The 15391-nt window shown below is 37.6% G+C and overlaps 1 protein-coding gene across 1 annotated transcript in view; it reads left to right on the forward strand.

Moving 5' to 3' along the window:
• The window catches only part of LRPPRC (leucine rich pentatricopeptide repeat containing), a 113412-nt gene that overhangs the window by 26949 nt on the left and 71072 nt on the right, over window positions 1–15391 (forward strand). The window contains exons 12-14 of the mRNA XM_032177990.2: window positions 5907–6025; window positions 8997–9090; window positions 12192–12258. Coding sequence (XP_032033881.1) covers window positions 5907–6025; window positions 8997–9090; window positions 12192–12258 — 280 coding nt within the window. The remainder of the gene's footprint in view (window positions 1–5906; window positions 6026–8996; window positions 9091–12191; window positions 12259–15391) is intronic.

The raw sequence follows: 15391 nt of genomic DNA on the forward strand, positions 1-15391 counted from the left end.
TCACTGCAAGCTCCACCTCCTGGGTTCACGCCATTTTCCTGCCTCAGCCTCCCAAGTAGCTGGGACTACAGGCGCCTGCCACCACGCCCGGCTAATTTTTTGTATTTTTAGTAGAGACGGGGTTTCACCCTGTTAGCCAGGATGGTCTCGATCTCCTGACCTTGTGATCCGCCCACCTTGGCCTCCCAAAGTGCTGGGATTACAGGCGTGAGCCACTGCGCCTGGCCTGATACTTGGTTTCTTATTCAAGTTATGCTTGTGATCTTGGAGAAATTACTTTATACTTTTGTTAGAAGATTCATTGACTTTCCCCCACTTTTAAAAATTGACACAAACTGTATATATTCAAGGTGTACAATGTCATGATTTTATATACAGGTACATTGTGTCCTGATTACCATAGTCAGGTTAATTAACAACCATAAACATACAACACCCATAGTTAACCATTTGTGTGTATGCCTGTGTCCATAAGTGTGGTGAGGACACTTAAAATCTGTTCTTTTACCAATTTCAAGTAAACAATTAAGTATTACTAGTAGTAGCCACCATGCTGTACATTAGAACCCTAGAACTTACTCATCTTATTAACAGAAAGTTCGTGCCCTTTGACCAATATCTCCCTCACCCTAGTCCCTGGCAACTGCTGTCCTACTTTCTGCTTCTGTGAGTTTTCGACTGTTTTTGATTCTACATATAAGTGAGACAGTATTGTCTTTCTGTGTCTAGCTTATTTCACTTGATTAGTTGACTTCTAAAGGCATTTCAGCTTTCTTTATGTAGAGAAGCACACCCAAACCCTGATTGAAACCTTGGAGTTTGACATACTGATCTAAGCCAAGTGGTAATATTGAAATCCTTTTTTTCCAGAATGTTATAGTTCTGTTGTCCTCAATCTTGCCCTAAGAATTTAGACCACAAGAATTTCTTCCATGCCTATGAATAATATTTGAGTTCTTGGAACTTTCATCCATTCAATAGGCATAGACTCTTATAGGTCAGAAAATTATTCATTAAGTGCTTCGACACATATTGCCTTGCATAGTCCATGGATGGTAGTTAGAAAGATTTAGCAAAGCAATATGTGTAAAAGCGTCTAGAAGCACACTTCCTGGCATATTTCCATTCTAGTGTGTAAGCCACGAAATTATGGCTCAGAAACGTGTGATGACTTGCTTAGATTTACATTGCTATTAAGTACCAGAACCAAGGGGGAGAGCTGGGTCTTTCAAGTCCTTTTTTTTTTTTTTTTTTTTTGTCATTTCACCAGAGTATCTCACCAGCAACTTAGCCGTTTACTTTAAGTAAATAATAATTGTCCTGGAAACAATTATTACTGGTCAGAAAGGACACTGAGGACATAAGATTAACACAAATCTATTACTAGAAATTCAGAAACAACTTAGCTATGTCATCATGTGAGGTGCTTAGTAATCTTTTCATATGAAGAAGAGCACAGTGGGATTTGCCATCTTTTATGGTAGTTATTATGGTTGTTAGTAGTGATACCCAGTGAATTATTAGAGGAATGGTTTAAATTTCGCTTACAAGTATTGTTAGGCCTCTGTCTACAGTGTGGACCAACTCTATATGCATGTTCTCTTAAATTTCAGTAAGCACATGCTTTGTTTAGGGATTTTAAAAAACATTATTATTATTATTATTATTATTATTATTATTATTATTATTATTATTTGAGACCGAGTCTCGCTCTGTTGCCCAGGCTGGAGTGTAGTGGCGTGATACTGGCTCACTGTAACCTTTGCCTCCTGGGTTCAAGCAATACCCCTGCCTCAGCCTCCCCAGTAGCTGGGATTATAGGCGCCTGCCACCATGCCTGGCTAATTAAAAACATTATTTTTACATCTTGAAAAATACATGTAAACCTCTAAGATTTGAAGATATTAGGTTATTTATTCTTCCCAGCCAACTTTACTGAGGTATGAAGGATGAATAATTGTGTAGCTAAATCTATATCTGTCTGTCTATCTTTCTATCAATTGATCATCTATCTATATGATAAACAACATGACTTTTTGGAGACAATGTCTCACTCTGTCAGCCTTGACCTCCCAGGCTTGAGATTTTTCCACCTCAGCCTCAGTGGGACCACAGGCACATATTACCATGGCTGGCTAGTTCAAAAATTTTTTTTTTGGTAGAAACAGGGGTCTCCCTGTGTTGCCTAGCCTGGTCTCAAATTCCTGGGCTCGAGCAATCCTCCCACCTTGGCTTCCCAAAGTGCTGGGATTACAAGCATGAGCCACCTCACCTGGCTACATTTTCATATATGTACACATTGTGAAGTCATTACCACAGTCAAGCTAACATATCCATCACCTCAGCTAGTTAGGCAGGCCCTGTTGCCCAGGCTGGAGTGCAGTGGTGTGATCTTGGCTCACTGCAACCTCTGACCTCTGGGTTCAAGCAGTTCTCTTGCTTCAGCCTCACTAGTAGCTGGGATTACAGGCGTGTGCCATCACACCCAGCAAATTTTTTTTTTTTTGGGTGGGGTGCAGGTGGCGTTTATTTTCATGGATTTATACACACTGGAAAAGCTTCTGCGCCCACACCCACGCCCTCCTTCCTCCCCCCGGCGCAGGGTCCCCTCATATGAAAGGGAAGTAACACCGAGGAGCACACAGAGATATAGAGTGTGGGGCTGGGGGGGCCAGTGCTGGGGCCAAAAGTCTGGGCCCCCAACACCCACCAAATTTTTATATTTTTTGTAGAGATGGGATTTTGCCATGTTGGCCAGGCTGGTCTCAAACTACTGACTTCAGGTGATCCCCCTGCCTTGGCCTCCCAAAGTGCTGAGATTACAGGTGTGAGCCACCGTGCTGGGCTTTTTTTTTTTTTTTTTTTTAGCTAGTTACCTTTTTAAAAATTTTGTATTGGCCGGGCGTGGTGGCTCATGCCTGTAATCCCAGCACTTTGGGAGGCAGAGGCAGGCGGATCACAAGGTCAGGAGTTTGAGACCAGCCTGGCCAACATGGTGAAACCCCGTCTCTAGTAAAAATAACAAAAATTCCTCGGCATGGTGGTGCGCGCCTGTAGTCCTAGCTACTCAGGAGGCTGAGGCAGAAGAATCACTTGAACCCAGGAGGTGGAGGTTGCTGTGAGTTGAGATCGCACCATTGCACTCCAGCTTGCGCAACAAGAGCAAAACTCCGTCTCAAAAAAAAAATATTGTGGCCAGAACACTTGAGATCAACTCTCTCAGCAAATATCAAGTATTCTGTACATTGTGTCCAGAACTTATTTACGGTATAACTGAAAATTTATACTTATTGACCATCATCCCTTTTCACTCACCCCCCAGGGCCATAACAGAGTTCAACTTTTTTTTTTAATAGATTCCATATATAAGTGAGATGATGTAGTATTTATCTTTCTGTATCTGGCTTATTTCACTTAGCATGTGCTTCAAGTTTATTCATGTTGTTGTAAATGACAGGATTTTCTTTGTTTTTAAGGCTGAATAGTATTCCATTCTATATGTGTACATATGCCACATTTTCTTTATCTGTTGACAGCATGTTTCTACATCTTGGGTACTGTGAACGATGCTGGGATGAACAAATGTTTCTTCGAGATAGTGATTGTATTTCCTTTGGACATATGCTCAGAAGTGGGATTGTTGGGAATTCTACTTCTAAGTTTTTCAGGAATCTCCATACTCTCCCACCCACAGTAGACCAGGGTTCCCTTTCTCTACGTCCTCACCACTGTCTAATTGCTTTTGAATTTTGATAGTAGCCATTCTGACAGGTGTAAGGTGATATCTCATTGTGGCTTCAATTTGCATTTCCCTGATGGTTAGTAATGTTGAGCATCTTTTTATAAACCTGTTGGCCATTTTTATATGTCTTTGGAAACGTGTATTCAGATCCTGTGCCCATTTGTTAATTGAATTATTTGGGTTTTTTTTGCTATTGAATTGTGTGAGTTCCTTATTATATATTTTAGATATTAGCTCCTTATCAGATAATGTGGTTTGCAAATATTTTCTCCCATTCCACAGGTCCTCTTCATTTTATTTTTTCCTTTACCATGCAGAAGGTTTTTAGTTAGATGTGGTTCCACTTCACTGTTTTTATTGTCTGTGCTTTGATCTCAAGTCAAAAAGTCATTGTCAAGACCAGTGTTTTCTTCTAGGAGTTTTATGGTTTCAAGTTTAAGTCTTTAATCTATTTTGAGTTGATTTTTGTGTATTGTATAAGATAAGGGTCCAGGCCGGGCATGGTGGCTCATGCTTGTAATCCCAACACTTTGGAAGGCCGAGGCAGGCGGATCATGAGGTCAGGAGTTCAAGACCAGCTTGACCAACATGGTGAAACCCCATCTCTAGGATCACGAGGTCAGGAGTTCAAGACTAGCCTGACCAACGTGGTGAAACCCCATCTCTACTAAGAATACAAAAACTAGCTGGGCATGGTGATGTGCGCCTTTAATCCCAGCTACCCAGGAGGCTGAGGCAGGAGAATTGCCTGATCCGGGGAGGCAGAGGTTGTAGTGAGCTGAGATCACACCACTGCACTCCAGCTTGGGTGACCGAGCAATACTCTGTCTCAAAAAAAGACAAGGTCTTGCTATGTTGCCCAGGCTGGACTTGAACTCCTGGGCTCAAGCAGTCCTCCTGCATCAGCCTCCTGAATAGCTGAAACTATAGGTGTGTACCACTGCCTGCAGCTGCAGCACCATTTATTGGTGCCTTTGTCAAAATTAGTTGATTATATGTGTGTGGGTTTATTTTTAGATTCTTTGTTCTGTTCCATTGGTCTATTTGTCTGTTTTTAGGCTAGTATTAGGTAATTTTGTATATGATGAACTGTTTAAAGTTAAAATATTCTGATTCATAACCTAAATTTTAAAAAAATTATACTTAGTTTTTTTCTTTTTACATAATCTAAATTTTATCTAAAAGAAATGTGCGGGTATTTATAATATAGTTAGACTTGCTTGTGTTTTTCTGTACTCAGGAATTTACTGTCAATTATTTGTACTAGAGTTCATCATGTAACAAATTTGAAAGAAATGTAATTTATCTTTAGGTCTCTAGTAGGCCAGAAACAGGGACTTTTAGGGGAAATTTTAATAATGTGAAAGTAATGAAGCCGAAGATAAGTAAGTTTTTAAAAGGAAAAATAAGAATGTTCTTTCTTTTTATTAAACTGTAGCCTCTGTCAAATTAGGTGATGCTTGAGTAATCTGACAGTTGTCTTAACAGTTGTCTAGAATTAACTGATCTATTTGAAACTCACTGTAGCTCTGAAAACATGAAATGACTTAATTTTTAAGAAGTTATTAAAAGAGATTTTTGTGAGTGGGAAATCAGATAGAGGAAGCAACTTATTTGACATTTAAGTTAGTTTTAAATACAATTAGACAATAATTCATTAGAATAAATTGTTCGCTATTAGTTTTTCATTCTTACATTGTAACATGAAATTAGAAATTAGTAACAATTAGGGAACTTTTTACATAAGTGCTTAATTGAAAACATGTTTTGAAATCAGTCACTTCTCTTTGCAGCATTTATTCTGGTCAAGTATTTTTTGTACAAGTCTATCATTGCTCTATAATAGCAACATTGTATTATAATCACTGTTGGGGTGCCATAAATGTTGGGCACATTGCTTAATTGTTTCAAGTTTCTTTATACTTACAATTTCAAGGATACTTTCTTGAAATTCACTGTTTCACAGAGGGGGATGAAGAAAGGAGGAGTTAATTTTTTTATCATTATATCTCACAGTTCCATTGCTTTTCTGCCTTTTAGACAAACGAATTGCTGAGTAATTTTCTTATATTATGATTCAGAAAATAATTGAACTGAACTTACTGATCTTTTCTTACTTTATTCTAAGTTCTTTATCTCTGTGCTTCTACATTTTATTTGGTAGGTATAATTGAAATCCTCAAAGGAATGCAAGAATTGGGAGTACATCCTGATCAGGAAACATATGTAGATTATGTGATTCCATGCTTTGACAGTGTAAACTCAGCACGTGCCATTTTGCAGGTGAGTACAAGTATGGTTTTAATTTAATAATTGAAGAGAATATCTTTCCTCCTTAATGTTTAGTGGTCACACACAAAAAAGTCATTGAACTGAGGACTCAAAGTGGTCAAATCTGTATACAATTTTCTTTTTTTTTTTTTTTTTTTTGTTGAGACGTGGTTTCTCTCTCGTTGCCCAGGCAGGAGTGCAATGGCACAATCTTGGCTCACCACAACCTTTGCCTCCTGGGTTCAAGCAATTCTCCTGCCTCAGCCTCCCGAGTAGCTGGGATTACAGGCATGCGCCACCATGCCTGGCTAATTTTGTATTTTTAGTAGAGACAGGGTTTCTCCATGTTGGTCATGCTGGACTCGAACTCCCGATCTCAGGTGAGCCACCTGCCTCAGCCTCTCAAAGCGTTGGGATTATAGGCATGAGCCACCGCACCCGGCCCTGTATACAATTTTCTAAAGCTTTGTAAAAATATTAGTTGGTATAACATTTATAGTGGTTAAACTTTCAAAACTAAAAAAGACAAAGCAGCATTTTTCTTGTGAATTAAAAAGACAATATGCCAATATCGGGAAAAATTAAAACAATATTAACCCCTAATCCCGCCCTGAAATGCACCTGCAATTTTCATTTATAAATTAGGTTTTATTTTATTTTATTAAAGAAACAGGGGTTTCAGTATGTTATCCAGGCTGGTCTGGATAACTCTGGGCTTAAGCAATCCTCCTGTCTCAGCCTCCTGAGTAGCTGGGATTATAGGCACATGTCACTGTGCCCTGTTTCAGTTTTCACTTTGAATATTATTTTTCACTTCCCATAAATTTTCATAAATGCACTAATAGTATATATACTAGTCTTTCTCTCTCTCTCTCTCTTTTTTTTTAAACTCTAAACCTTCGTTTTTCTACCAAATACTTCTGGTCCTTACCAGAGTAGGCAAGCTGTTGATGAAGAGGCACATGAAGATGTTAATTGGGACAGTGCATTGGATTAGCAAAGGTTGCGTTTTCCACTTTCAAAACAGAATGCTTAGCGCTGAATATATGAGTGACAAAAACAAAACAAAAAGTGCTGTGCAGTTAGGAACAAGATGGCAGAGCACCTAATACTTAATAAGGAACATGTTGTTTAAAAGATGTTTCCTACACAGTCATTCATATAATACCTTGATTTTTCTAATAATGTTACAGTGTTTCTTTCATTAAAATAATTACATAATTACAGTCTTCTGAAGTGTTAGGGTTTATATCTTCATTGTCTTCACCTGTTTCCCTAAGTTCTTAGTGGAGTATGTTGAGCCTGTACTATACATATTTTACTGTTAAAAAAATTTTTTTAAGTAACTTTCCCACATATTCTTACTTTTTCAGATGTTTTCTTTCTTTGCAGAAATATAGCCCCCCGATCCAGTGTCTTCGTGGTTACTGCTTTGGCTTTCTCACTAGTGACTTATCTTAGGGAACTGCAGATCTAATTTGGAAACTTATCCCAAATTTGGTTACATTCATTCTCATCTCAACTATGTTGCCTTCATTGCTGGAATTTCAGTAGTATTGAGTGTTTTGGGCTTGAAAACAACTACTCTGTTAAGTGCTTAATAGAACTCACAGTATTGATCTGCTTTTTTTTCTTTTTTCTTTTTTCTTTTTTTTGAGGCAGAATCTCTCTCTGTCACCCAGGCTAGAGTGCAGTGGTGTGATCTGGGCTCAGTGCAACCTCTTCTGCCTGCTGGGTTCAAGCGATTCTTCTGCCTCAGCCTCCCAAGTAGCTGGGATTACAGGCGCCCACCACCATGCCCGGCTAATTTTTGTATTTTTAGTAGAGATGGGATTTCACCATGTTGGCCAGGCTGGTCTCAAACTCCTAATCTTAGGTGATCAGCCTGCCTAGGCCTCACAAAGTGCTGGCATTACAGGTGTGAGCCACTGCGCCTGACTTGATAATGCCTTTTGTCTTCAGCTGTACATTAAAAAGTACATTTTTTAATCAGTTTTCAGAAATTACATAATAAATATTTATTGATAAATTAGAGAACACAAGTAAGTGGTAGGGCTGTACAATCTGTCCATAGTTTCTTGAGATAGTCATTGCTTAGCATGTATATTCTTTCAGATGTCTAATAGGCTGGAGAAATCTGTTTTAGCAAAAAAGTATACTGTTCATATTATCGAGCAACTCTTACTATACTGTTCCTATTATCCACCTAACTTGACAGAGGCTATAGTTTAATAAAAAGAAAGAACATTCTTATTTTCCTTTTAAAAACTTACTTCTTTTTGGCTTCATTACTTTCAGACTCCCCATAAAATTCTCTGTTTCTGGCCTATTAGAGACCTGAAGAAAAATTACATTTCTCTCATATTTGTTTCATGATGAACTCTTTTTCATTTGACACTTTTCATAGCAGTATTTAATTCCACAAAATATATTTTATGCTTGTATGCTGTTTCATTGTATGGGTATGCCATAATTTATTTTTTATCATTGCTTATTGCTGATTAGGTGTTTTTTAAATACACTATAATAAACTGATTCAATAAATGTATTTGAGCTAAATTTTGACTCATATATTTAAATTGTTAAACAAATGATGTTGGGACAAGTGATGAGCCTCTCTGAGTTAAATTAAATTAAATTAGATCCTGGCCAAACTGTATGCCCCAAAATATTTTAGATTAATGCATTGAATTTTTGTTTTGTCTTGAATGGGAGAATTGTTGTAGTGTCCTCAGTAATAAACTCATCCTGGAAGTAAGGCCCTCTAAAGGCATCAGATCATCTGTATTTGAAGATAAGCATTTAATTTGGAATGCTGAAATGTCATCTTTAAATTTTTGCTAAAATTCAATTACTGAGCTTATGTATTTTTCTAGAAAATCAGAGAATATGGTGATTCAAAGAATCAGGAAAACAGGAACTTTGGCATATCAAAATATTGTTAGCTGAGATGTATTCTCATTGATATCTGCTTTATCTCCAGGAAAATGGATGTCTGTCTGATAGTGATACATTTTCTCAAGCTGAATTGAGAAGTGAAGCAGCAAATGGGAACTTAGACTTTATATTATCATTTTGTAAGTATACAACATTAGCAGTAAACTTAGATGTTAATTTCAGTTACTATTGAGGGCATGCAGGGTGGTTCATGCGATGAAAGCAAGGAAGGTTTTATATGTTTTGTTAAAGCCAGACTGATAAAACGGTTTATGAGTTGAACTTGTGGATAATTTGGAAGTAATTTTAATGTTATAAGGACATCGAATATTATATGTAATATGGTGTTAGACTGAAGGCTGAACTGGAGACCCTGAAGACGTGGACATTCTTTATAATCTGGCCACTGATTATGTGATTTAGAAGTCGTCTTCTGACCTCTCTGCTTCACTTTTACTAAACAGGGATAGTACTACCTAACTTGGGGGGGTTGTGAAAATCAAATGCGATGTTGTTTCTGAAGTGTTTTTTAAACTAACATCTATTATAAAGACTTCTAGTCTTCATTAACAAAAACACAGCAAATGTTTACTAAACATTTTTAACTGCTAGGGTGCTTTATAATGCTCATCACATGTTAATACAATTATCTCCATTGATAGATGACTAAAGGCGTAGAGAAGTTAAATGGTTTGCCCAAGGTTAGCGATTTGAACCAGAAGTAAGATGTTCAGACTTTAACTTTGTTCTTTTCACCATACTGCACTTTATTTTATTTTATTTTATTTTTGAGACACAGTCTCACTCTGTCACCTAGGCTGGAATGCAGTGGTGCGAACTTGGCTCACTGCATCCTCCGCCTCCTGGGTTCAAGCGATTCTCCTGCCCCAGCCTCCCGAGTAGCTGGGATTATAGGCACATGCCACTATGCCTGGCTAATTTTTTGTATTTTTAGTAGAGACAGAGTTTCACCATGTTGGGTAGGCTGGTCTCGAACTCCTAACCACAAGTGATCCGCCTGACTCAGCCTCCCAAAGTGCTGGGATTACAGGTGTGAGCCACTGCGCCTGACCTGTATTTTTTTTTTTAATTAATAAATAAGATGTTCTTAAGAGACCTTATTTTTTTTAACACGTCCAGGGTGTTGCTTAACAGTTTTTCAGATCTTCTGAAAAATATGTCATTTACAAACAAAACACATACATTAATTTTTAGCTCCCTAAAATGTTAACAGTTAAGCTCTCATTAATATTATATTCAAACTGTATAGGTGGAAGCTTTATACAAACCAGGTTATTGGTATGTATTACTTGTGCATGTCACTTAAAATATTTGTTGTAATATTGTAAGGGAAAGCCAAAGTGTCCAGTATGAAAAATGGTGACTGTTGTAGTTATTTGAGTCAAATATTGAGTATTATTGCTGGCTGCTATCTGAGTGTATTGATTTTGCCTTCCACTCTGTATAATATATAGATTTTCCAATCTGGCAAGAAGAAAACAGAGGAGCATTAGCAGAGGAATCTGGGCTCACAAGGTGGATACACGAGAGCTGCCTTTTCCTTTTATCATATTATCCATTCCACTTCGTTGTCAACCTCTTGATTTTTCAGGCTTGTTTGTTGCTAAGGAAACTAGATGCTTTTTGTCAGCAGCCTTCCAGCTGAGATGTTTCTAGTCACCTTTTTAATGAATAAAAACTTGACAATATTCTGTAGAATACTATTTTGAATAGTATAAAAATGAATTTTCAAGAGGTTGTTTATTAGATTTGAAAAAGAAAAATGCCAAGAAGTTTGCCAAGTATTTGAGCTTTTCCTGTCAGTGCCTTCCCCTCCAGCTTTGATTTACAAGTCTTTGAAGAGCGGTTCGTTCTATAATTGCTGGTATGTGCTTTAGGCAGCTCTTAGGAATGCACTACTGGTTACTACATCACAGGAAATGTCAGGCAGTAGAGAACAGCAAATGGATTATCTTGATTAAGTTCTGGAGTAATAGAGAACATTTTCCCACGTGTGTCTGTAGGCATGGAAAATTAATTTGATCACATAAAACTAAAAGCTGCTGAGAGGCATGTGGTTGTGTTCCCTTTAAAATTCCTTCAGTGACTCAGTGCAGGTCATTTTAAAAATGACTTTCAGATTTTCAAATGCTATAAAAGCACTGAGAAACTTAGGCACCTTGTTCAAGGAATATAGCAGCTGATCTAAAACAATTCTCCTTATGTGTGTAGGTTAATTTGTTATTTTTGGGGAGATGAACACTTAAAATGGGCCGTGACTTTTCCCATAGGATTTTTCTTTAATGAAACCAGGTATCTTAACCTTCACTTAAACTGTATTTATTGTCTTCAGAATTTGCTTCTACTATGAATTCCTCTCTAATCCCGTCCTTTTTGTATTATTCAGTAGCCACGTTACGTTTATAGTGAAAAGATTAACTCTATTACTTATAACACGGTCCCATTTTAATACAATTGCAGGGAAAAATAAATTCAGGGAATGCCTACTGTGATCTCATCCCTTGGTAGTTTGGCAAGGGTTATGTGAAGAGTCAGTGTAAGGTGTGATTCTTACACAATGGCAAATCAGGCTTATAATGTCAGTATTGAAACATACAAGGTTGTACACTGTTAAATGTCAAAATGAGTAGTAGAGCAAACAAATACTCAGAAAAAGAAAGATAATATAAGTCAATTACATAACATACGTATGACCTATTTTATTATTACTTTAGGTGGTTACTCTTGTGTGAGTGCAGGTCATTGATCATAGTGGAAAATGAAATGAGAAAGTATGAATGGTTCAACAGAACCCAACACCTGTCTGAGAAAAGGATTTTTCCTCTCATCTGCTGTCTTTAAAGAACAAAAGTCCTGTAGGGTTGTACAGTCTCTCTCTTCATGGTGCCACCATGTCCAACAACATACAGCTTCAATGTGTGTACTAGGCTGACTCTGAGTCTGCTGATATGTTAGTAATTGCCATTTATAGGAAAGGATATTTATAAATTAGTTGTATATATTCATGAAAATTAAAAATACATTAAAAGGGTAGCTTATATTGCAGATATATATATATTACTGCATTGTCTAATTTTGTATGAAAACATTTTTATTTTTTAAATACAATTTCCAAAATGAAAACTAAAAGGTATTGATATAAATATGTTTTCAATTTGATAATACAGGGTTTTTAAATTTGTTTGGTCTGAGATTTAATGATGGTTATTTTCTTTTGCAGTGAAATCAAATACGTTGCCTATCTCGCTGCAGTCTGTAAGAAGTAGCCTACTGCTAGGCTTTAGGAGGTAAGATGATCAACTTAAATGTTCCTTGCCTGAATATGGACTGATTTATCCTGTCCTTTTGACTTATTGCATGAGGAAAAATACAAATATTCTTATCTTTCAGTGTACATTCAGTTTACCTGAAATAACCTTTGCCTGTTTAATTTTTCCTTTTAAGTCATTGAATTAAATTTAGGCAGCTTTGTATCATCTTTTCGAAGAAATGCACACAGGTTTGGTAAAGATCCTGTTTTCAGGAAGAAAGTCCTGTTTCAAAAGGGCAAGTTGGAGTTACAGACAAATTTGCATATGTACGTTCAGCTTATTCTTTGAGCATTTAATTATAAGGTGACTTTTATTCAGTAAAGTATCATTCTCCCCTTCTGTGTGCTCAGAGAATGTTAATGACCTTGCCCTTCCAATTTTGTTATTTTGAAAATAGATAAACATAAAGAAAAGCTGAAAGAATAGTAAAATGGAATACTCCCATACCACCCTTTTTTATTTGATTTATTTTTTTGAGACAGAGTCTTGCTCTGTCGCCCAGGCTGTGATGCAGTGGTGCGATCCCGGCTCACTGCAACGTCTGCCTACTGGGTTCAGGTGATTCTCCTGCCTCATCCTCCTGAGTAGCTGGGACTACCGGTGCCCACCACCACACCCGGCTAAGTTTTGTATTTTTAGTATAGATGGGGTTTCACCATGTTGGCCAGGCTGGTCTCGAACTCCTGACCTCAGGTGATTCACCTGCCTCGGCCTCCCAAAGTGCTGGGTTTACAGGCGTGAGCCACCATGCCTGTCCTCCGTACTACCCTTTGTGTAGGTTTGCCAGTTGTTAATATTTTGCCATGTTTACTTTCTCTCATACCCTCTTTACACAGAAAGTACCTACACACACGCACACGTTTTTTCTTTTTGGCTGAACCTCTTGAAGTTGTAGCCATAATGACACTAGATCTTTCAGCATATTTCTCTTTAGAGTAAAGTCATCACCTCTAAAATCACAACATCAGTATTACTCTTAAAAAATTAACAATACTGTACCACCATCTGATATATGTAGTCCATGTTCAGATTTTCCCACTTTAACAAGTTTCCTTTATAGATGTTTCACTTATTGACTGAGGAGTCAATTAAATTGATGCATTGGATTTGATTGCTACATCTGTTTATTATCTTAATTCAGAACAATTTCCTTAGCTTTTTTGTTTGTTTTTTAATAACACTGGCTTTTTTTTTTTTTTTGAAGAGCCCAGGCTGGAATGTCTCTTCCATATTTTGTATTTTTCTGTGTTTTGTTTTTTTTTTTTTCCCATGATGAGACTCAGATTAAGCATTTTTAGCAAGAATACTTCATAGGTGATGGGCACGTCTTATACTGTATCACATCAACAGATATAAAGGCAGGTGTGCAATAATGATGCCACCACCACAGTTTGATCACTTGGTTAAGATGGTGATTCCCACATCTCTCTTGCAGAGGCACCTCATCCACTTTGTAATTACTAAGAAGACTATGGGGTGATAATTTGAGACTGTGTCTACCCTGTTTTTCCATTACTTTTCCCTCCTTGGTTTTAGCAGCCATTGGTAATCCTTGTTGAATCAGCTATTGGTAGTTAACACAAGGATGAGTTTCTTTTTTTGGGATAGGGTCTCGCTCAGTCCCCAAGTCCAGAGTGCAGTGGTGTAATCACAGCCTACTGCAGCCTTTACCTCCCAGGCTCAAGCGATCCTCCCATCTTAGCCTCCCGAGCAGCTGGGACTATGGGCGCGTGCCACCATGCCTGGCTGATTTTTAAAATTTTTTTGTAGAGACCGGATCTCACTGTGTTGCCCAGGCTGTTCTGTTGAGAGAAGCAATGTAGCACAGTAATTCATAATTTTCTTTTTCTTTTTTTTTTTGAGACAGATTCTTGCTCTGTCACTCAGGCTGCAGTGCAGTGGTATGAACATGGCTCATTGCAGCCTCCATCTTCTAAGCTCAAGTAATCCTCCTGCTTCAGGCTCCCATTTAGCCGAGGCTACAGGTGTGCACTACCACGCCCAGCTAACTTTAAAATTTTTTTGTGGAGATGGAGTCTCACCATGTTGCCCAGGCTGGTCTTGAACTCCTGGCCTCAGGTGGTCCTCCCACCTCTGCCTCCCAAGGTGCTGGTATTGCAGATGTGAGCCACTGCACCTGCCGCCCTAATCTTTTTTGATTCATTGATCCCTTTGAGAATTTGTTGGAAGCTATGGCTCATCTTTCCCTGCAAAAGATGCATATTATAAAATTATGACTATAATTTAATGGAGTTCATGAAGTGCTCTCCCTCTCCCTATAAAAACCCTTATCGTGGAAGCCAAAATTAAGAGCCTGGAGTGTATCCTTCCATGCTTTTCTCTGTATAGAAGCAGAGACCTGTAAGAGGTGTTTGAAGTTTGTTTTGTTTTGTTTAAACAAAAGTAATACATCATACTTTACATACTACTCATCTTTATTTTTCACTTAACAATACTGCATGAACATCTCTTGATCTGCTGATATAAATCTAAGTGTTTTATATGTGGAGGGGATTCCATGGTAGGGCTATACCATAAATTTTCAATCACCCCTTTGTTAATGGACTCAGATTCCTTCTAATTTTTGCCACTACCAAAACAAAGTGGTACATTAAATATTATGTCCATGTATATGTGTGTTTGTGCACATGCATGCACATGTGTGTATATATATTATATATGCATTAGTTTATCCTCCCTCAATGGCTAGAATGTAAAAAGAGACATCTGTTTTCAAGAGTGTATGTATTCTTTATTTTAATAGCTACTACCATACTACTTTCCAGAAAAAGTTGTATTAGCTCATACTTAGATTAGCAATTCACACTTCTACCAGCAATGTATGAGAGTACCCACTTCCTGCAAACTTACAGGTATTAGACATTATAATGCTTTTTAATTTTGGCCTAGCTGATGGATGACAAATGACATCTTAATGTATAATTTTCAATTTGCATCTTCCTAACTATTAAGCAGGGTTAGAACATACTTGTTGGCCATTTGGATTTCTTACTCTATGAAATACCTATTTAAATGCTTTGCCAGTTTTCTACTAGGTCATAGAATTTTTCTTGTCAATTTGTAAGGTACTGCATTTGAGGGATATTTA

This window comes from Hylobates moloch, unplaced genomic scaffold, assembly GCF_009828535.3.
Source record: "Hylobates moloch isolate HMO894 unplaced genomic scaffold, HMol_V3 SCAFFOLD_15, whole genome shotgun sequence".
Taxonomy (NCBI): domain Eukaryota; kingdom Metazoa; phylum Chordata; class Mammalia; order Primates; family Hylobatidae; genus Hylobates; species Hylobates moloch.